This window comes from Sceloporus occidentalis, unplaced genomic scaffold, assembly GCF_023333645.1.
Source record: "Sceloporus occidentalis isolate IW3139 unplaced genomic scaffold, rSceOcc1.0.p SCAF_2, whole genome shotgun sequence".
In the NCBI taxonomy this organism is placed as follows: Eukaryota; Metazoa; Chordata; class Lepidosauria; order Squamata; family Phrynosomatidae; genus Sceloporus; species Sceloporus occidentalis.
The window spans coordinates 205,273,742-205,295,930 of NW_028316982.1; the positions used below are offsets into that span (position 1 = coordinate 205,273,742).

Genomic DNA, 22,189 nt, shown 5'->3' on the forward strand with positions numbered 1-22,189 from the left:
TTTTGACAGCATGAAGGTCTGTGTAAATACCTTCTAAAAAGAGAACACTTCACTATATATTGCCATTTGGGATTGTTTTCTTCTGTCACAGAAAGAGACAATGATTGCTAGTGAATTCAGATGTGAGCTTGCTTCAGTGGCTTCAGCAACCAACCAGCCATATTCTAGTGTTTATAGGTAGTTTCAAAATGATAATCATTCATCTCACCAAGGGAGGATTGGCATCAGAAATGTCTAGTGGGCAGCAGGTGTTTGGGGCAATAAAAGTATGTTATATATATATATATATACTATATTCTTAAAACAGAGATTCTCAGAATTTACTGCTGTAAACTTCATTAAAGGAGAAAATTCATCTATTTCCCTTGAGGTTATGATGACAAAGCAAATACAGACAGACTGACAGTCTTCACAGTGTAAAAAGAGAGCTATCAATACAAAGGAGTTGGGGGGGGGGCACATACACACCTTGCATGCCATGGAGTTCAGTCCTATGCAAGATTCAATGGGACTTAATTCCAGGTAAATGTGCAAACACTGCAGGTTTACTGTTTAATGAAGGACACAATGAAAGCCAATTGTTTGTGAATAAAAAAATCACTTTAATGACCTTTAGCAATATCATTAAAAATAATGAAAAGTTGTTGATACCCTCCTCCAAATGGTTGGTTATATTGAGTGGGTTACAAATAGGGCTGCCATAATTGTCCACTTTTACCAGGGACAAAATGTAGGACAAATTCAAGACCAAACTGTAGGGCAACTGCAGGACAAAACTCAGCTCAAAATGTAGGACATTTAAGGTCCACCATTTTTCTTCAATGTCCTACATTTTGGGCTGAGTTTTGTCCTGCAGTTGTCCTACAGTTTGGTCTTGAATTTGTTCCACATTTTGTCCCTGGTAAAAGTGGACAATTATGGCAACCCTAGTTACAAAGCCAAGTGCTTTGACACTTTGAATATCAGAACAGCCAAGCTAAATCAAACAATGAAGCCAAACTAGAACTGGCAAACATTTTCATTTTTTCTTTTAAAAGCTACAGGTCAATACTTTTTCTACTGCCTGTAGAGGTTTGTTGTTCAATAGATAAATGTTGAGAACTGAAAAAGTTAAGCACCTCCTCCACTTTTCCATTCCAAGTTGTAGGTAATTGGCATCAATTTATGTACAAGGTATAGGTGAGGACCTTAGATTATTTGCTGTTATTACTTGCTGTCAAGTTGACTTTGACTTATGGCAACCCTATGAATGAGACCTCCACGAGTCTTGATTATCAGTTGCTCTGCTCAGGTTTTGCAAACTCGGGTGTGCTTGATTGAATCAATCCACCTATAATGCCACCTTTGCGTCGCTGGGCGCAGCCTTCAGACGGCTGCGCCCAGCGAAGCAAGGGAGAAAGGGGTCAAGTGGCTCCTTTCTCCTCCTCCCCGCCGCCGCGGGGTGTCCTTGGGGCTTCTCCTTTTCAGGCTGGGACACTCCTTTTCAGGCTGCGGGGAAGCGGCCTGAAAAGCGGCGGATCGGGGCCTCAGTGGCTGCTGTTCTGGCAGCTGAGGCCTCAATACACTGGGAAAAGGGGTGGGTGCAGCCCGCCCCAAATGGGCGGTCTGTAACCCGCCTTGGCTTCTAGAGAGAGTTCAAGCCTCATTTGCTCTAGGACTCATTTATTTATCTTTTTGGAAGTTCACGGTAGTGGAAGAACTCTCCTCCACAATCACATTTCAAATGTGTTGATTTCTTCCTGTCAGCCTTCTTCACTGTGCAGCTATCACACTCATATATAGAAAATGGAAACATTGTTGCATGGATGATTCTGACTTTAGTATCTACCATTACATCTTAAGAACTTTTCCCTTATCAGATTATATTGAGCAACTTTTTGTGCTAGATCAGGGCTGTGCCAACCATGTTGCAGATGCTTGGAAATGCAGAACACTCTGTTCACTGTGAAAACTGTGAGATATCAAGAACTGTGGGATATCAAGCAGCTTTCAGGGGTGATATTCAGATCATGTAGCTTATGAAGTGAAGGAAGTTTTGATTTAAGGTAATTGGGTCTAATGGAGAGGGTTTTCTATCAATACTGTTAAGTGACAGAAAGCCATGCTATGAGCTTTTATGTGCATGCCCTGACGGAAAGGCCAAAGAAACAGCAATACTCTGAGCAGAACAGCTGGAAACCACTGCCTTTTGGGGACTCCTTCTCTTGAGCTTATACCATCTTATATTTTCATAAGGCAGAAAGATTTCCTCACCTGATTGAATTCATGATCAAAAATTGTCCAAAACTTACCATTCACAATTGCTTTCAGTATTTACTAACACAATACTTGTTGATTAGGCAATGACCTTTATCATGCTTCCCTCTCACTATAATGGTCTACCAAATTTATCATGCAGGGACAAAAAAATTGCACTTGTGCTAATAACTCTGATTTTGCCATTGTTGTTAGGAAACTAAATTCTAGCCAATGATTTATGCGCACTGTGCCCCCCTCCCACAACTTCTTGTTGAACTAGCTCAGTGATCGCAAGAACATACTCTAAGAGATGCAGTAGCTAGCAATTCCAGCCCACACCAGACCTGTGCTTTGTTTATCATGAACAGAGAATTCAAACACGTACAGAGCACAGATGTAGTGTGAGTGCTGTTATTTTTAGAGAGGTTTTAAAATAACTTCATTGCCAACTGCACGTAAAGCAAGAATGAACTGTGTTTTTCCAAAATGCTTCCAAAAGCATTTCTCCAGCTAATTTAAATCAATTGGGCACATATGTGAGAAAGAGCTATTTATGAGCACTATCTTAACCCTACGACCCAGTGGTGGGAAGCAATGGGATGTTACTGCCCCACACTGAACAGCATAATTATAACACTATATCAAATACAGTCATACATTATCAAATCAAATCTCCTATAAATAATATATTTACCTATATGCAATGTCTATTATTAGTTTATTGATTTGTGTAATATATTAATATATGCAAAGCTAAAAATCCAATTGATTAGTTAGGGACTCTTATCTTCACCACTCACTTCTTAAAAATGTATTAAAAATGGATGCTGATTTGCTACGAAGTTGTCCTCCTTTGTTTCTCCTCTCATTATGTGAAAATGGCTGACTAGTTTTTCTGCAAGTGCAATGGTATTTTCCTGGTATCTTAATCTTGGACATTTCCCCCTCTTGCAGACTCTACAAGGACTGCCAGCATAACACAATCTCTCATTTATCCTTAGTATGTAATGAAAAAAGTAATAAAGATTATTTTACAGCTACTGTTTGTCCAGTTATTTTATTTAGCTATTTAATTTGTTCTTGTTGTTGATGATGTGTGCCTTCAAGTCATTTCCAGTTTATGATGACCCTAAGGTGAACCTGTTGTGGGATTTTCCTGGCAATATTTGTTTGGAGGAAGTTTGCCATTGCCTTCCACTGAGGCTGAGAGCATATAACTTGCCCAACGTCACCCAATGGGTTTCATGGCTGAGCAGGGAACTGAACCTGCCATTTAATTACTTCATGCCCAAAAGATTAAACCTTGGTTTGGGCAGAAAATCTGCATATATACCTTCTCCAGCACCTATCAGATACATCAGTATTAAAAGCTAAACTTTAGACTACATGGTGAGTTGGTGTTTCTACAAAGAATTCCAACTGCTGGGGCAATATCTGGTCTCAAAGTTCTGACTAGGTACAGCAGCTTCCTTGTGATAGTTCTGTATTGGATATTAGGTAGAACCTCACTATGTTCATATTCCTAATGTTACTGTTTTATAGCTCTGCTGTTAGCACCACTGCATAATACAAGAAATAGTGAAGAAGGGACATAATATTATTTTACCTGTGGACCACCCCTGCACGATGTAGATGCTCAACAGCTAGAATAAGCTGCCAGATATATTTGCGTGCTTCATGCTCCTCCAGTCTCTTTTTCTCATAGATTTTGTGCATCAGGTTGCCTCCTGGGCATAGCTCCATGACAAGATAGTAACTATTTTCTGTTTCCAAGATATCCAGGAGCTGAGCAATGTTAGGGTGTCGGATCATTTGTTGGATATGACCCTCCCGCCTCAGATTCTTGGTGACATAGGTGTCCTTTTTGGCTCTCTTCTTGTCAATAACTTTCACTGCCACCTGAAAAGAATGAAAAACATGCCATTGTCATTACATTTTAATATTTTTAGCCAGATTGCTTAAAATAAAACACTAAGGCATATTTTTACAATAATACAATACTGGAAGGCAGGCATTGGGAGCTGAGAAGGAATGAAGTACATCCACCTGCCTATCTACAATACAGTGGGCCCTTTGTATATGCAGGGGATCCACTTTGGTTTCCCCCCTACATGTTTGACAAAAAAGCGGGACTTCAAGTCCCATTTGTTTCATTAGCTGCACGCTCCTGCGCACATACCATTGTAACAAATGGGGCTTGCAGACTGCATAAACTTAAAGCCGTGGATGGCAAGCCCATGTATGGGGTGTGCGCACTGTACAGACTTATTTCTAATTTCCTTCTCTGTTTCCAGCCAATAAAACATAAATATAAGACAGGAGTTCTAATCTTCTAATGAGGCACCTTAATACATTTCTAGATATTCTGGCCAATTTTTTTTCTGGAAACTATATGGCATCACACTTGTGTGCTACAATAAGTACATTATCCCTTCATGGAGAGATTGGAAGTAACATCTTAGAAGCAATGTGTGGGTGTAAATGGCTTCCATTATGCCTTTGAGTCATGGTGATCCCTTGAATTTCATAGGATTTTCTTAGACAAAGAATACACAAGAGGTGATTTGCTATTGCCTTCCCTTGAAATATAGCCTACAAAAGTGGTGGTCCTCAGACCAGCCAATGGCTGGTTCCTGAGCCATTGGCTGTCAGTTTCTGGAAAGTTTCCAGAAAAGAAACAATAGTAACCAGTGGGCACAAATTTACACACAGGGGACAAAATAAATGCCATTCTCCCACATCAGAGAGCTGAGAAGTTCTGGCCTACAGCACTTGGTATTCCTTGGTTGTCACCCATACAGCTCCTAACCAGGCCTGACCCCTGCTTAGCTGTCAATATCAGAAAGAATCTGGGGCCTTCAGGGTATTTAAGCAGTTGTAGAAATAATGTAGGTAATTGTAAAGAGGTGGAGGGGGGTTTAATAAACTCTTAATAATGTTACATTTCAAAAGGAACATGTCAAGTAGGAGTGGGACTATGGTACTAATATAAAGAGCAATGGTTGTTGTATTTCCAAAAGATACATTTTTAGAGATATTTCACTCATTCATCTAAAGGTTTCTTTCCCATCAAAAGTAAAAAACCCAAAAAGTCATAAGTAAATGCACCTTCTTGTTGTATGGCTTTAGTCATTTCCAATTTACAGCAAACCTAAGGCTCTATCCTGGGGTTTTCTCATCAAGGTTTATTCAGATAAAGTTTACTATTGCATTCCTCTTAGGCTGTTAGTGTGTGTAATGGCACTGGATTACTTACTAAACAACACAACAAGTAATGTGAATCAACGACCTTTTAAAAAATACCTTTGCAAGCTCTGCCACCATGTAGTGCCAATTTAAGTAAGGCCTATGTTTTGTTGTATATCCTACCTTTCTGCTATTTATGAATCAAGCAGGACAGCTCATTGACTATGAATACAGCCAATGATTAAAATAAACTTCCAATTAATAACAAAAAATACAATATAGTAAAAATAGTGACAGATTTAGGAGATAAAACTGAACACTAGGAAAAATATTTATCCAATAAAACAGATGCATATTTGACAAGAAAGGCTTTTCTCATTAAACAAAACAGTTTAAGAGAAGGAGTAAAGTTAAGTTCTTAAGGCAGAGTTCCACAGTTTTAGTATGACCGTGGCATAGTGGTCTGAGTGATGGACTGTGACTCTGGAGACCAGAGTTCAATTCCCCTCTCGGCCATGAAACCCACTGAGTGACCTTAGTCAGGTCACATGCTCTCTCAGCCTCAGGGGAGGCAATGGCAAATCTCCTCTGAAAAAATCTTGCCAAGGTTCACCATAGGTTGGAAACAACTTGAAGATATACAACAATCCACAAAATACATACACACATATACACATATAATGAATAGATCATATATCATGTATAGAGCATAAAAAACTATGGATCACTCATAAAGAAATGCATGTTCCATGACATTTCATTGTCCTAATGGACAAGAGGTTACTGTCAAGACAGAATCCAGAGAAACTGAATAGTTTCTTAATTCACAAGGGAGTCAGACAAGGTTGCATTTTATCAACCTATCTGTTTAGTCTGTATGCTGAACATATTGTAAACAAAGCAGGGTTAGACTTGGACAAAGGAAGGTGAAAATTGGAGGAACGAACATCAGCAATTTAAGATATGTGGATGACACCATACTAGTAGCAGAAAATAACAAAGACTTTGAAAGATTACCGAAGAAAGTCAAGAAGAACATAAACAAGGAAGTGCTAAAGCAGATTTACAGTTGAATATTAAGAAAACAAAATTAATAACTGGAAGTGATTTACATAACTTTGAAGTAGACACTGAAATAGTTCAAGATTTTCCATACTTTGGCTCAGTCATTCATCAGAATGGAGACCACAGTCAAGAAATCAGAAGAAGACTAGAACCTGCAAGGGAAGCTATGAAGGAACTAGACAAGATTCTAAGGTGTAAAGATATATATTTGAACACCAAAGTGAAGATTATTCATGCCAAATCTTGTATGCTTGTGAAAGCTGGACAGTGAGGAAAGCTGACAGAAAGAAAATCAACTCATTTGAGAGGTGGTGCTGGAGAAGAGTTACCATGGATTGCTAAAAAGACAAATAAATGGGTCCTAGAGCAAATCAAACCTGTAGTCTCCCTAGAAGCCAAGATGACTAAAGTGAGACTGTCATACTTTGCATATATCAAAGTATATATCTTTTCACTAGAAAAGACAGCAATGCTTGGAAAGGTAGAAGAGAGTAGGTATACCAGGCAAAGTGGAATACTACAATACAGATGGATTGATTTAATCAAGGAAGTCATGGTCTTGAGTCTGCAAAACCTAAGCAGGGCTGTTGGTGACAGGATAACTTGAAAGTATCTCATTCATGAGACCACTGTAAGTTGAAGCTGACCTGAGGGCAGTTAGCAACATCAGCCCACAACATACAAGGCACAAAGAAGGGCTTTTCTGTTGGATCATGGGGTGCAGGCAAGCTGATCTTGGAGGAACTGATACCTAAGATATCCTGGGTCTAAGCCATTTATTTCTTTTAAAACATCATCAGTAACACTTTGAAATGAAATGAACTGATAACTGGTGAGACCCTTGTAGAATAGAAGTAATGCAATCGCACCAGCATTCTTGCTACTGCATTTAGAACTAACTGTAGTTTCTAAAGACTCTGCAAGATACCCCATGTACATTGTAAAGAACAGATCTAGGTGTCACTGAGGCCATGACCAGACACCACCATGATCATACCTCACCCTATCAGGAATGGATACAATTCACACACCCATAACCAAAGGCACCCTTGTTTAAAACCACCACCTGAACATCGAATTGAAAGGCTAAGGCTAGACGAATCCCTGAATTTTGACATTCAGGAAGATTACTACCTTAAACAAAACCAAGCTGAATCCCACTCTAGAATCCAACTGCTTTCTTATCAGGAATACCTGTATATATGGAGGGCCGGGTATCTGTTTACTGAACATCTTCCAGTTCATTATTATCTACAGATCAGTCCAGAATATCAAACCTTTACTTAGTTGTGTTAGGAGGAATTCTGATTTGGAAGCTGCTGATACTAAATGTTTGGCTGTTTGCAAAACCATTTAATCTTTTCTAAATTGTGAAGGGGATTTTAATTGTCTGTTTGAAACTTGATGTGATCTATCATAACAAGGATATCCAGTAAATATTCCTTAATTTTTAATTGCTTTCCATATCTTTTTTATTCTTTAATTACTGACAATTTATATTTACATAAAGTAAAGAAGATTTTTAGGTCACCAGCTCTTTATAATGACAGCAACATTTGTGAGATGAACAGATAAAAGTTTAAAATAAAATACACTAATAAACCATTCCCTTCTGCTCCATTTTTCATAAGACTCCTATGACAAAGGGAATCATTTTAATTTGCAAATGAGATCTATTTGCCCATTGCTCATTACTGCAGAGACAACTGTCAGCTTACTAGAATAAAAAGGGGGAACTCAGTGTTCTTTCACTAGCCTTGCTGAGTTTCACATGGATGTCCCTTTTAAAGGTTCTTGTCCACTGTCTTGAAGTCTGAGCGAACAGATACGGATAAGGAGAACTTGATTAAAGCTTGCCATGATAAGAACCACCCGTGTAAGCTAAAAATCTCAGATGGTTTAAGAGTATTGTTCATAACAAAGGCCCCTCTTTGCTGTGTAGCAGCATCCACATATGGCTGTACTGGTGCGCACTCAAAAAGGAGCCACTCTAGGCAGTTCCTTTTTTGCACCGTCATAAGGGCTGTGATGTAGCCCTATGGTGCCGCTTCTGCTGACGGGCATCTGTACATAGCACCACAGCTGTGCAGCTGTGGTGCCCGCTGTGTGGACGGGCGTGCGCACCTGGACGCCCAGCCCTATCGAGTCCTAATTATTAATATCGCCGCAATGTGCCTGTCTGTACCGGGCCAAAGACACTTTTTACCTTAAGTCAGTGGAAGCCACAGAGCAGCACATTGCTAAGGAAGAACCATTTGCAGCTGGAGACTGAGAGGCAGCTGGAGGCTGACAGAGAAGAGATTCATAAGCAAATCAAAGAAAAAATGAGGGTCCACTTTCTCACAAGCTGACCTTGGGACTCTTTTAACACCTCCTATATTAACTCAGAACAGTAAGAAAGGCTTTGGCAGAGCCCCTTCATGTGGTAATTTATCAGTTTTTAATTGGGCCCATACAGACAGGCCAAAATAAAGCTGCTTTGGGCCACTTTGGAGATATGCTGTTTAAATGACACAAGCATCTTAAGATGTCAGAAGCCGCACCAAAGTCATGCTCCAGTCTTCTTAGGACACATTCATCATTTAAACAGCATACCTCCAAAGTGATCCGAAGCAGCTTCATTTTGGCCTGTCTGTAAGGGCTCATTGTTTCCTTGTCTTTGATTGTCTTACGCAGACAGGTGATTTAACATTTGAGGTGCATCATAAGAGTAGGATAGAGAACAAAAGTATATGGTTCTCACTTTATGAATAAATAAAGCCAAGATAATACACTAGTACAAACAGATGCAAATACAGCAACCCTCAATATATGCCTCAGCTACACAACACAAAATCACAATGTGGCTTACCACCCGTGATCCCTCAGACAACATGGCCAGTAGCCATTCTGGCAGGATATTTCTAGGAGGCGCAGTCTACAAAAAATGACTTGATACAGTCTCTGTGTAGAAGAAACATGAAGTGTGACTAGCAAAATCTGCCTATGCATTCATCAGCCCTGATACACTGTGGGTCCTTGAGTACTGTGTGTATGGATTTTCTTTAAAGAACAGCAGTTGTGTTAGCACTGGGAATAACAGTGCAGCACAGGTTTACCTTTAACAACAACCTGACCCAGTGAATAACCTTGTCAAGACTACAAATACAGTGTGCCCTTGGTTCATCCGTTCCGGACTCCCCCGCGTAAAGCAAATTAAGTGTATGCTCAAGCCCCATTTAAATGAATGGGGCTCGTGCATGTGGCAGCGCATGCCCCATTAGTCCCTATGGGACGCGCCACCCCTTCCTCCCCACACGGCTTTCAGCATATGACGCGGGTGCACTGTAACTGTTAGTCAGAGAGTGAATAACCCTGAAGAGTTATCTAAATGGTGTTTACCTGACTGCTAACAAGAAGTGGATACTACTACAGCAACCCTGTGGCTGTGGCTGACATTAGATCTTTTCCTGTAACAACAAGAAGAAACAGCTCAAGAATACTGTACATGACAGTCTCTTGAGCAAGGATAAATGAATTTTAAAATATTTTATGTCCATGACATCTCATTATTTATTCATTCATTCATTGAAGTTATTTATTTGTTCTAGTATAAAATCTTTGGCCACTGTTTTAGTATGACCACAGTCTGCATTATCTTACGGGGCTTTTTGAAGTGTACTAGCCCTCATCATGTCTACATTTCATAATGAAGGTCTAACTAAAACATTGCTCTGACTTCAATGTCCCTTTCTAGAAAATGTGCTGTGGTGATCACAGTAAATATTAATTCAATACATAAAGTGGCTCTTAATATCAACCTCTGGAATAAACTGTAGAACTGAGTAGATGAGTTGGCCATATAGAAGATTTGGTGGTAGCTTGAATGTCTGGTTTGGCCAGTTTGCTATGCCTGAGAATGTGTGATTGATCTCCATTGCCTCAGAATGAAACGTTGCCTGGGAAATTAAGGAGTAGGGGATGGGCTGGCCATTTGACAAGGCCTGTAAAATGGAGCAAGATAATTAGTTTCACTTGATAACAAAAAGGTCAAGCAATGCACACAAGGCAGCTGCAGTGGAATTGTACAGCATCTGAGTCCATTAGCACACTCATAAATGCCTGGAAGCTACATACCACTGTGCTGAAGTAAGATCATTTTGCTGTAACTTAAGAAAAAGGCAACTGAAAAAATAAGCACTTGCTTAATACACTTGTTAAATTTGAAGCAACGGTAGATTCATACAACCAACTAAACCACAAAGTAGTCATTTAAAAGCATCATGGTAGCTATTCTAATCACATCTTTAACCCTCAGACTGGACATTTTAATACTCCAGGATCACATTATGTTGCAGGATTCACGCAAGTAGATTCAAACAAGTGGATCTACAAGGATGATACTTTATGAGATTTAAGAATTTTACAGTACAGGTTTTTTCCATAGACAAAAACCATATGGGACATAAGCTCTTTCAATAAATCTATTTTATTTTGCACTTTTTTGTCCCAAGCAATGTGAGGAAAAAAATGTGCCATGTCATGATTCAGAGATGCCAATAACATCACTCAACTCAGAGGTGGGAGGGCAGGAAATGCATACTCACTTCGTCTTGTCCAAGAAGGATGAAGCAGAGATACAAATGTTATGAGAGGTAAGATTGGAAGGACCTGATACAGATATCCACCAACAGTTTCCTGCATGCAGCCAATTCTGAGCAACAATGAATCTGAAGAAATTTTGGGCACTCACAAGGCACTTGATGTTTAACAACAGGGAAATCAGTGATTGGTAGATTTACTTGGTAGTAATTGTTGACTATGTTTATTGAGCCACTGTGATAGGTAAACACCACAAACATATCTAACCACTAATGAACATCTGGTTGAGTTCAGATATAAATGTCATTCCAAAACTATCAGCCAAGTAAACCAGAAAAATATGGCATGAAAATGTGTGGCTGCTAACCCATCATATCTGAAAAGAGACATTAACCTGGCCAAACATCCTGTTGCATTACAGGAAGCTGTACAGTGGACCCTTGTTACAGTATATGCTGGGGTTTGATTCCAAGATCTCCCGTGGATAACAAAATCTGTGTATGCTCAAGTCCCATTAAATATAATGACATAGCAAAATGGTGTCCCTTATAAAAAATGAAAAATCAAGGTTTGATATTTGAAATTTACACTTTTTTTTGAACATTTTCAAACCGTGGATGCTTGAATCCATGTATAAAAAAATCAGTGTATAAGAAGGGCTAAGTGTATTTGATTACAGTGTGGGTGACAATTATTGTTGAACCATGTACCTGAAATGGATGAAATGTGGTTAGGCAAATTTTTTTTCACCAGCCTTGAACTGGCAGAAGATTTGCTAAGTGAAATCTAGCATATGTTGGCACCAGCTGATGGCAAAAACATATCCCACTATCACTGTTACATCTGCAGAAGGGTTGTAGATAAGAAAAACAATAGATGGTGTAGAGTGTGGGGAAAACTTCTGGCAATGATCACTGTAGCATGCAAATGACATGATCTCCTTTTCTGTAGGGTGGGTAGCAGAAGTAATGGCTCTTTAATGGGGACATTTCCTACAACAACTACTGTGTTGTTGGGATAAAAGTTACCTCATGACACCATTAATCCTAGGCCTCCCTACAAATAAATGTTTATAAAGCTGTTTTTCCTCAGAGTTTATACCCATTTCCTAATTCTTGTGATTTTTTGTTTTGCATTTAAAGGGAAAGAACAATAATAGCATTTTTCAGATGCAGATGTTATAATGGTTTCTTTTGGAAGACAGAAAATGAAGTATGTCAGCTACTTAAACAAAATGTTCCAGGTCATATGAACACAGGTTTTCTGGCTCTGGGTGTTTAGGTACTGCTCAATCCCCTCCAGTCTACATTCAAAAACTTCCAGTGGACATGGGACATTTTTATCCCCTAACTCCATAGGGTCAGAAAATGTTCTGTAAGTCATTCCATGGAAGTTTTCTCATCCATGTGAATGAGGACTAAGCAGCTTCCAAATGGGTATATCTTAACTGAATCCACCCTGTCTCAGTGAAGAAATTGGTCTGGAATGTTTTTTCCCAGATGAAGCTAGAACAAAAACTCAGATGAGCATGATACGTTTAAACAAGCTATCCTTAAGAATTAGTCTGCTGAAGGGAAATTAATTCATGCATATTGAAAAAAATGTTTTTTGTTGGCAGAATAGGAAAGATCACTTGCAGGAGGAAATGTTTCCCATGATTGAAAGACACAGGAAGAAACAAAAATCTGTTGAAGTGTTCTATGAATCACATATCTCCCAGACACCAAAGTCATCTTCACTTCACTGAACGGAATGATTTAGGCTGCAATCCTACATACTAAAAGTCAGTGAGTTCTACTTCTAAGCAGACATTTATAGGACTGTATTTTATTGCTGAATGCCACTGAGGCAAACTACATGCCATGTTCACGCAGCAACTTCACCTCCAGTGGGATTTCAAATATGTTAGTAACCTCGTATACACTAATTTTTAATCCTATGGAGTGGGAAACAGTTTGGGTGGGAAACTGTGACTAGAAAAACAGCTAGCAAGGTTAAGTACATATATATCCATATGTGCACAGACTCGGTTAGAGTGTTTAATTTTATAAAAAAAGACACCTAGCTCTTCTATATGTGGCAGATGGGGGCAATGTTTAGCACTTTTTAGAAAAGTTCAGATGAAATGTCTTCTACTGCAGGGATATAGTGCAGTAGTGCTTACCCTTTAACATTTTTTTTTAAAAAAATCACAAAAGTGTGTGCATGTGAGCATACACAAATTTCAGTTCCATCACAAGCAATACCCAGTAGGCCAGCATGACCAAATGACACACAGAGACCAATCGCAACAGAGATGACTGAACTAGAGAAGAAAAGTTCTACTGCTCCAATAGTCTGGCAAGAGTAGTACCATCTTAAAATAGATAAATAGGAAATTGCCTTCCACCAGATCAGACAATTTTCCCTTTTGCAGATCAAACCAGAAATCTCTCTGGAAGCCAAGATGACAAGATTGAGGCTGTCAGACACAACTCATTGGAAAAAACTATAATGCTAGGAAGGTTTGGAGGGAAGCAGAAAGAGAGGAATGCTAGATGGATGGACTCTATTAAGGAGGTCATGGGTATGAATTTGCAGGACCTGAGTAGAGTAGTGGAACATAGAGAGTCTTAGTGATGTCTCATCTACAGGGTCGCCATGGGTCGAGAAAGATCAACTCAAGGGTGGATAACAACAACAACAACAAAGTCTGGCAGCTCTCTCAGTTTCTGGGAGGGGTTTTTCTTTTCATTTCTTCACTAATCTCTTTAACTAGAGATGCCAGGGATCAAACCTGGAATCCTCAGTATACAAGGCATGCCTTCAACCATTCAGCTATGATTTCTCCCCACTTCATCTGAATTATGTATACAGTAATGAATTAACTCAGTTAACTAGGTATAATGAATGTAACTCAAATTTGTGTTCTGCCTTCATTCCCATACTGTGAGCAAGAAGGGATAGAACCAACCCAACAAATGTATACTAAACACAATATGTTTAAAACTGATAATCTAGAAAGATCCTGTGAAGCTTTCTTCAATACCTCTTACCCTTGTTGGTTCATCTAGAGCGGTACAGACTGGGATCTATATAAGACACTGGATATATTCAGGTATCAAAATCACAGCTTAATAAACCAAATTAATGTATGAACTTTAGGCACCCATGCATATTTTGCTTCTCCCTTCAACCATACAAGCAAATATACAAGTTACTGCAGTTATCTATAGCTCACCATGGTATCCTAACTGGGAACTACAGTTAATACCTTCCAAACAAGCCAAGGCATGGTATTAAACTCTGAAACATGAATGCATGTTGAGTGTTTGAAGTATTTGGCTGAATAATATCTGCTTGGAGACCTGGGAAGCTACCACCAAAGAATGAATATTTGGGCAATCGTGGAAGTATGACTAATGATCCTAGTTGTAAGTTCTTTCAGCATTAATTATTGCATATATTTCTGTGGTTTCCTCCTCCACTCCACCCACCCTTATTTTCTTCCTTTCCCATATCTCAAGGTCTAAGATAAGGTTAAAAATGTGGTCAGTAAAACCAGATAATCATAGAAAATTGTCTTGTACTTCAAGGACATCTTATGATACAAACTTAGCTGTGTCCTTATTTAAAACCAATATGAAATAGTTGATTAACATTGAGGAAAGTATCAAGACTTCCAGCACCAACAAAATCTGAACACCCAACAACCGGAATATTGTTCAGCAGTGGTACTCAAACTTTTTACCATTGGGAATCCCCTTTACATCTATGTGCGGATATCGCACCCTCCTCGTTTGATGTCCTATATGAATAAAATTATTTTGTTTATGTAGTCTGCATATTTTCATACACACATTCATGTATATTCATATTTTAACATTTTATAAGGAAATAACATTCAAGTTAGAACAGATTTAAGTAAATTCAATATTTAACTCAATGCACGTGTTACGTTTTACACATAAAAAAGTTTGGGAAGAGGAGGAAGAGGGATCAGGACCTCCAAGTCTCCTGCCTCCTTGAGTAACTCTCATGACCTCCCCCTCTGGAGTCCCACCCCACTGTTTGAGAACCTGTGGTATATAGTTTTCTTTCACCAACACTGAAAGAACTGGATTTCAAAATTATGTAGTCACAACTATATTCAAGACTGAAGATGTATACAGCTAATGTTAATGCTTGGTTAAATGCATGTAAATGTATGTAAATGTATCCGCTTAGCTTAGTGTATGAGTTCTCCTCTTTTCAGTCACTAAAAATGGCATCTAAGTAATTTCCTAGATTCTTTGAGAGCCCAGTTTACAATCTCCAATGAGAACAGAGACAACCTTTACAGGTAAAGTCTGACTATATTACAGTGGGCCCTTCTCATCTGTGGGGGTTCTCTTCTGAACCCCCTCCCACGGATGGCAAAAATTGTGGGACCTTAAGTCCCACAGTATTCAATGATGGCACACCTGGGCACTCTGCACAGATGACCATTGAAGTCAATGGGGCTTGCTGTCCATGGGTGCTCACATCTGCAGATGGCAAGCCCACACTTGGGATGTGCGAGGTGTACCATCCTCTGACCACTACTGCCAGCTGGTATTTAATAATATATAGTTGTATCTTTCTTCTGTATCATAGAGTATAACTAAAAGTTACTACGTAGTATGGCACATTAGAAATGCATAAAGTTAATTTATTCTATCTCACTGTTCTCAGCAAAGTTCAAGTGCTCAGGGAAAAGAAACAATTCTAATGGATAAGAGCTTGTCTTATTTAGAGTGTTTTTCTTTAATCCACTTCTTTGTGAACATGGGGCCTTAACTGCCTCCTCCTTCTGCTCCTTATACCTAACTCTGATTTTTCTTCCAGTGAATAATTCAAGTCATGGCATGGGTAAACTAGCCTGCTGGTGGGAAACAAAATATTGGCTCCCACAATTAAGTTGAATAAAGGCTTCAAAAAAGAAAAAAGAAAGTTCACTACAATGCGGAATGTCAGTGACATACTACATGACTGAAGCAATACAGTTTAATAAAGTGCCAAAGCTTTGTGAACAAACTAGTTTCTTATTATTTAAATATGCATGAGAGGGAGAAAGAGAGAGAGGAAGGAAGAACTTCTTTTTACAACTTTTCCTGAAAAGTCTGAGTCTTTGTATTAAAATATATCTTAATCTGAATGAATAAAAGAGTAACTGACAACTTTTCCTACACCCACCTCCATGCTCCCAGTGATATTTGCCATTTAATATGTTAATTTTCCTCTGTGAAAAAATCAAGTTAAATGATTACAGGATATTAGTTTTTCTGGGTCCTCGAACATTGTCCAACAGCAGACATGTGGAAGCCTAACCTGCAGTGCCAGTATGGTTTGCTCCAGCAGAATGGAGGGGTGGGCAGTAGATCTGAGGTAGATCTGAAGTTCAAGGAACCTGAGATGCCAGCTGAATTCTCCATGGCTCCAAGGAAGTGGTGGTTGATGGATTCAATGTAACCATACAGGCTCAGCACTTTGTTCCTTTACAGTTGAGGCTAAAACCAGGAATGGGTTCACTACACCAATGACATGGGAGCCGTCTAACATTTCAAAAATAAACACTGGGACATGTATGGCCAAGTAACATCAGAAAGTTTTAAACATGGCAAGCATTATTTATGAGGAAGACTACATGAACTAGGAGAAGCGGTAGCACTTTGCTTTTCACCTGAGACTGCAAAGAAGGGCAAGGCTCTGCCTCTTCTTTTCCCTTTCCTTCTACTGAATTAACTGACTGCAAACTACTTTTGCAGTCTGAACTTAGTTTACATCAATTGAAGTAATAATAATACTAATAATAATAATAATAAATTTTATTTGTATACTGCTTTTCCAAAGAGCAAAGCCGTTTACAGTCAATAAAACCAAGTACAACACATCTCATAAAAATCCATATTACAAATATACAATATATAACACTAAAAACTACAACACAGTCATTCAAAGGGTAAAGCAGAGAATCAATGGCAACAGAATACACAGCTTCATTCTTCAGGGGGGAAGGCTTGACAAAAGAGAAGGGTTTTCAATCTCTTTTTAAATGTTTCTAGGGGGGTCGTCAGACGGAGCTCCTCGGGAAGATTATTCCACATCCGCGGGGCTGCCACTGAAAAAGCCTTTTGGGAAGTGGAGACATATTTGGACGAAGGGACTTCCAACAGATTCTTCCTGGATGTTCTGAGTGTGCGGGGCGGATTATATGGGGGGATGCAGTCCTTCAAGTAACTTGGGCCCAAGCCATAAGTAATAACCAACACCTTGTATTGCGCTCGGAAGCGAATGGGCAGCCAGTGAAGATTTTTCAAAATAGGTGTTATATGGTCAAACCTAGATGCCCCAGTGACCAGTCTGGCTGCCATATTTTGTAAGCTGAGGAAAAAGGGAGAAAGGAGGATGAGGAGGGAAAAATGGGGCATTTTACAGGGAGCTGAAAAGGTAAGATGGCAGAGGAATAAATGGCATTGTCCCTGCCAAATTGGGACAACTGGAGGCTATGGGAGTCATAGCAGCCACTACCATGGGACATGCCATGGGAACCACTAATTGCCACTGATCAATGTGCTTCTCCAGGAAATCCCAGTCAAAGTTTAATCCTGTGTGAGTCTCTGGCTTGGGTTTCCCACCAGACCAGCAAATGCTTTCAATTGTGAAGGGCATCAGGAGTAAATGGAACTAAGGGGGAAAACCTGGCTTTCCAGTGGAGAAAGCAGTTGGGGAAAAGGCCCAGAAGACTTGGGACTGGTTGCAAGGAAATATCCGCTGCCTCCACGCAGCTTGGATATGGGACATTTAAATGCAGATACAGAACACAATTCAACGTACATCTAACCTGTTATCTGCCAGTGCACCTTCCACCATGGAATGTGTTCTCCTTGTGCTGACTAGATGTGTACATTGGTACCATGTTACAGTCAGCAGGCAGAAGATGAATGCATATTTGCCATGTGAAATACAGGCATGGTTTTATAAGCTACAGAGGAACCTTATATAAGAATACTTCCCAGACCTCTCCCTCAGTTTTTTCACCTAAAAATCAGTAGGTCACAGTTCCATGAGAGAACATAATTTGCTCAGTCAAGGATTCCCCCAGGCTTGCAATTCCCATATCCTCATTATCCACCACTCCAGAATATGGCTTTGTCTGGGCACTACAGCCTACATTTGCTGTCTAGTCTTGTTTTAAATTATAAACATTATGAAATCCTGGGTCTAACTGATGTAAGAAGTGAAGATTACAATCAGGCTAAATCTAAAGCCCATTATATCTTGAGTATCCATCAGGTCACAGAGGTTTTAATTTTACAAAATAATTCAAACTTAGGGTGGCCAGATGAAAATAAGAACACAGCTCCTATGTCATTAATAGTTGGTGGAACAGGAAATTTTAGTTGGCATAGTTTGCATAACAAGCTGTATCTGCTGAAATCTCTTCGGCATAACTATTAAAGGTACAGGAGTCCTGTTCCATTTCTTGTGTGGCCACGCTATTCCAAACTCTAATGGCTATGTTGTAAAAGATAGAGGTACTATGTGTTTTAAAACATTGTTTTGGGATTACTTCATATTCTTATTTTTATGTTTATTTTAAATATAATTACATTTGCTTTTAAACACTATAAATTGATGGTGTGAGTTGCCTTGGATCCCACATCAGGAAAAAAATAGTACATAAATTGCCATGCAAAGGGATCTTGTAGCACCTTCAAGACTCACTGAAAGAGAAAAGTTGGTAGCATGAGCTTTCATAGATTGAGCCTACTTCCTCAGGTGTAAGTCTACGAAAGCTCGTGCTACCAACTTTTCTCTTTCAGCGAGTCCCAAAGGTGCTACAAGATCTCTTTGCATACTGATTGTCCAGACTAACACAGCTATGTCTTTGAATATATAAATTAATTAAGTAATTAAGTAATTCTAGGGATTCTGATAAGTTTATTTAGCTAATGGTACCTTAAAAGCAACTATCTATTTCAGGATCACTGCCTGGTTTATTATTTAATAATGTATCAGATTGGAAACTAGAGTTGAACTGAATCTCTCGCCTTATCTGAGCAAACCTGATTTTAAAGGAGTTGTGCAGAATTTTCATGGGAATAAAGATTGTTCTTCTCCATATCTGTATAAGTTTACTTTCTTGCATATCCAGGCCATAAGAATTATGAAAACAATTTGAATAGTGGTAGGAGTGATCTCCTGAGAGACAGAGGGCTCTCGCAGCTTGGCTTGTCTTTCAGAGGTTGGGCATACAGACACTACAGCTGGTCAGTTATATTATTTTGTGGAAGGATTATGTGCTTAGGTAAATGTTTTGTCTTCTTTTTGTTTGTATGTTAACATGAACAATTGCCCTTCTGATCAGTCTGTGCTCTTGAAAGATTTCCCCCACTCACACTTAAAGATAGACTTTCTCTTTACTGAAAGGGTTTCTTTTCTCACTTCCTAATCCATCCCCTCCCCTCTTTAAAGTCCCTATCTAGTATAAGGGAAGTACCCATGGTTACAGAACAGCAAAGCCCTGGAACTCTGGGTCAGAGGGCAAAGAGCTGCTTCTAAGGTCAGATTCCTCACATGCTCTCTTAACCATGTATCAGGTTCCAATCTTGTAACAGCTGCAAGCACATACACAATGTTATTCACTGAAGCTATTTAAGATAAAATTCCAGCACTTTAAATGATAAAGATCTCTCTCCCATTTCATCTTCCTCCATTTCACAGATCTGCTCCCAAAGCCAGGCCACATCATCAAAGAGCCCCTGTCTCCCCTGAATCAAAACACCTACACTTGAGAAAACTCACGTGAGAAAGAGCTAAATTAGCACTGTTGGGCTGCTTTTGACTGTAAAACAAAGAGAACCCACCCAGGCACAGACTAGTCAGCATGTATGCAAGTACATTTGTATATTTTCCAGAAATCGCCCATCTGAAGATGTGCTGGCATGCAGGAATCCATGATAAGGTGCAATGGCTGCTTTACCTATGGCACTGGGCTGCTGTATACTCAAGCCAAGTTTTTGCTCCTCATTAGCACTGTGAGTCAGCTCTGCTGCCCAGCTTTAGTCAGTGCCACAAGGGCGGATGTCATGGCATCCAGTAACGCTGTTGAGTGACACAGTGTTGGGCAAAGGCAGGTGTGCCTGGCATAGGACTGGAAACATCACAGGGACTCAGCATCATTTTCTAGCTGTCACAGAACCATCTGCACTATTGCCACCCCATGGAGATAATTAATATTTAGCACTCTCTAAAACATATTTTTTTGTGCTGGAAGAAGATCCAGAGGATAACCAGCAGGTGCCAAGATGGGCTGTAGTGGGCTGTTTCCCCAAATCAGCTATAAAATGGAAGTGATTGGAAATTGTGATTTTGCAAGAACTGTGGGATGTTCATGGGGGTGCTTCTTGTTAAACCTCTTGTAGCATCCAGGTGTCCCTATTCAAACATTTGCTTACAAATAGATAAATAAATATGTGCTGATTGGCTGTGGGGATCTTGGAGAAGCTGGGGTGAAGTGAGGAGCCACAAAAAGTATTTTGACTACATGCTTTGTCCATCTTGCACTAAGTGAATGTATTTCTGGACTTTACGTTAATAGAAAATGGGGTACCCGAGGCAGAAATAACATGGCAAGATTAGGGCTAAGTTTCTTTGCCACAAAAATGAAGAACAGTTCAAATATTTCAACAGACTTTTTATTCAAAACTGGCAATATACACATATGAAATGGATCAACCAAGTCAGGTCAGCTTTACACACGTAAACAAAAACATGTTGAGTCTTCTAGACACCACTTGAAGGCTTCTTCATAAAAAAAATCCAAGGATGACATTTTCTTTCACCAGCCTCTGTTTATTTGTTTCCATTTTGGGTGCCTGAACATAGTGGATCTATAACAATGGTTCCCAAACTTTAATCCTTCAGATCTTATGGCTTTCAGATCCCAGATTGGGTTGGGCCAAAACACCTGGAGGACCACAGTTTTGGACCCACTGATCTATACTTTTTTAACACAGTGAGGGTAGCTGGTGATTCAGGCTTATGTTCTTTCTCTTCTGCTCTTTCTGCATGTTTGTAGGGGCAGCTACTGGTCACCTTACCTGTTGCAGGCAGATACACGTATGGCGCTGACTAGACGGGCCCTATGGGGCATCGTCGTGACGTGCGCTTTCAGACGCCTCTCGCCCCTCACACGTCACGAGGGTGTCAAAATGGCGGCACCCTGTACATACGGGCCTGCCATTTTGACGTGATGGACGCCTAGCGTCCGCATGTCTCGGTGTCCTTGTGAATGGTGCACTTGCGGCGTCGCAACCATGCCACAGAAAGAACCCACTTTTTGCGGGTTCTTTTTGCTGCGCAAGGGAGCCGTACGGTTTGTCCGCTGCGGCTCCCTTGCGCAGCAAACCAGGGTGGCAGGAGACCGCCCTTTTTGGGCAGTCTGTATCCCGCCATAGTTACAGAAGGATCAGCTAAAATAAAATTCCATTCTCTCCCAACTCAAGATTCATTGTGTTGTTTACTGCAGCAGCCTATTCTCTGTAGGAAAATTCTCTATAGGAAAAAGGGCCAGAGGTCATAGAAAGACTTTGTTTAAAAAAATAGCCTAAATGTCAGGGACTTTTTAAATTGAGATATACGTGCATACAATTACAGCTCTATGATTCCATGATATTAAGATGCTAAACCCACTGGGGGAGAGATAAGTCCTAATTTCTTGGATCATACAGTGCTTGGCAATTTACAAGAACCTTTTAGTATGTTTTTGGATTGTAGATTCAGTTTTAGTCGATTAAATGATTGCATTTGTTTCATGAAGCCCAAATATCTTCACTTCTGATTGCTCTTCTGCTCAGGCTATTGAATCTTCCAAGCACAGGATTCACTGGTAAATCACAATAGTCATCCCAGGCAGCACATCAATGGTTGTTGTGAGTGCTGTGGTGAAGCTGGCCATGCCAGTGTCATAGGCATCTTCTGAAAGTTGCTGTGACACTAATTGTGGAATATATCACAACAACTCCTCACACCAATTGTTAGAACCTCTTTAGAACTCTTTTATACTTTGAAATAATATTTACTGAAGAGCTAGGGTAAAGTGTAGAAATTAGAGAGA

At 39.7% G+C, this 22,189-nt stretch overlaps 1 protein-coding gene across 1 annotated transcript in view; it reads right to left on the minus strand.

The window, feature by feature from the left end:
• HUNK (hormonally up-regulated Neu-associated kinase) overlaps window positions 1-22,189 on the minus strand; it is an 82,804-nt gene that overhangs the window by 37,040 nt on the left and 23,575 nt on the right. Inside the window, exon 2 of the mRNA XM_089512102.1 lies at window positions 3,845-4,137. Within this exon, the coding sequence (XP_089368228.1) occupies window positions 3,845-4,137 (293 nt within the window). The remainder of the gene's footprint in view (window positions 1-3,844; window positions 4,138-22,189) is intronic.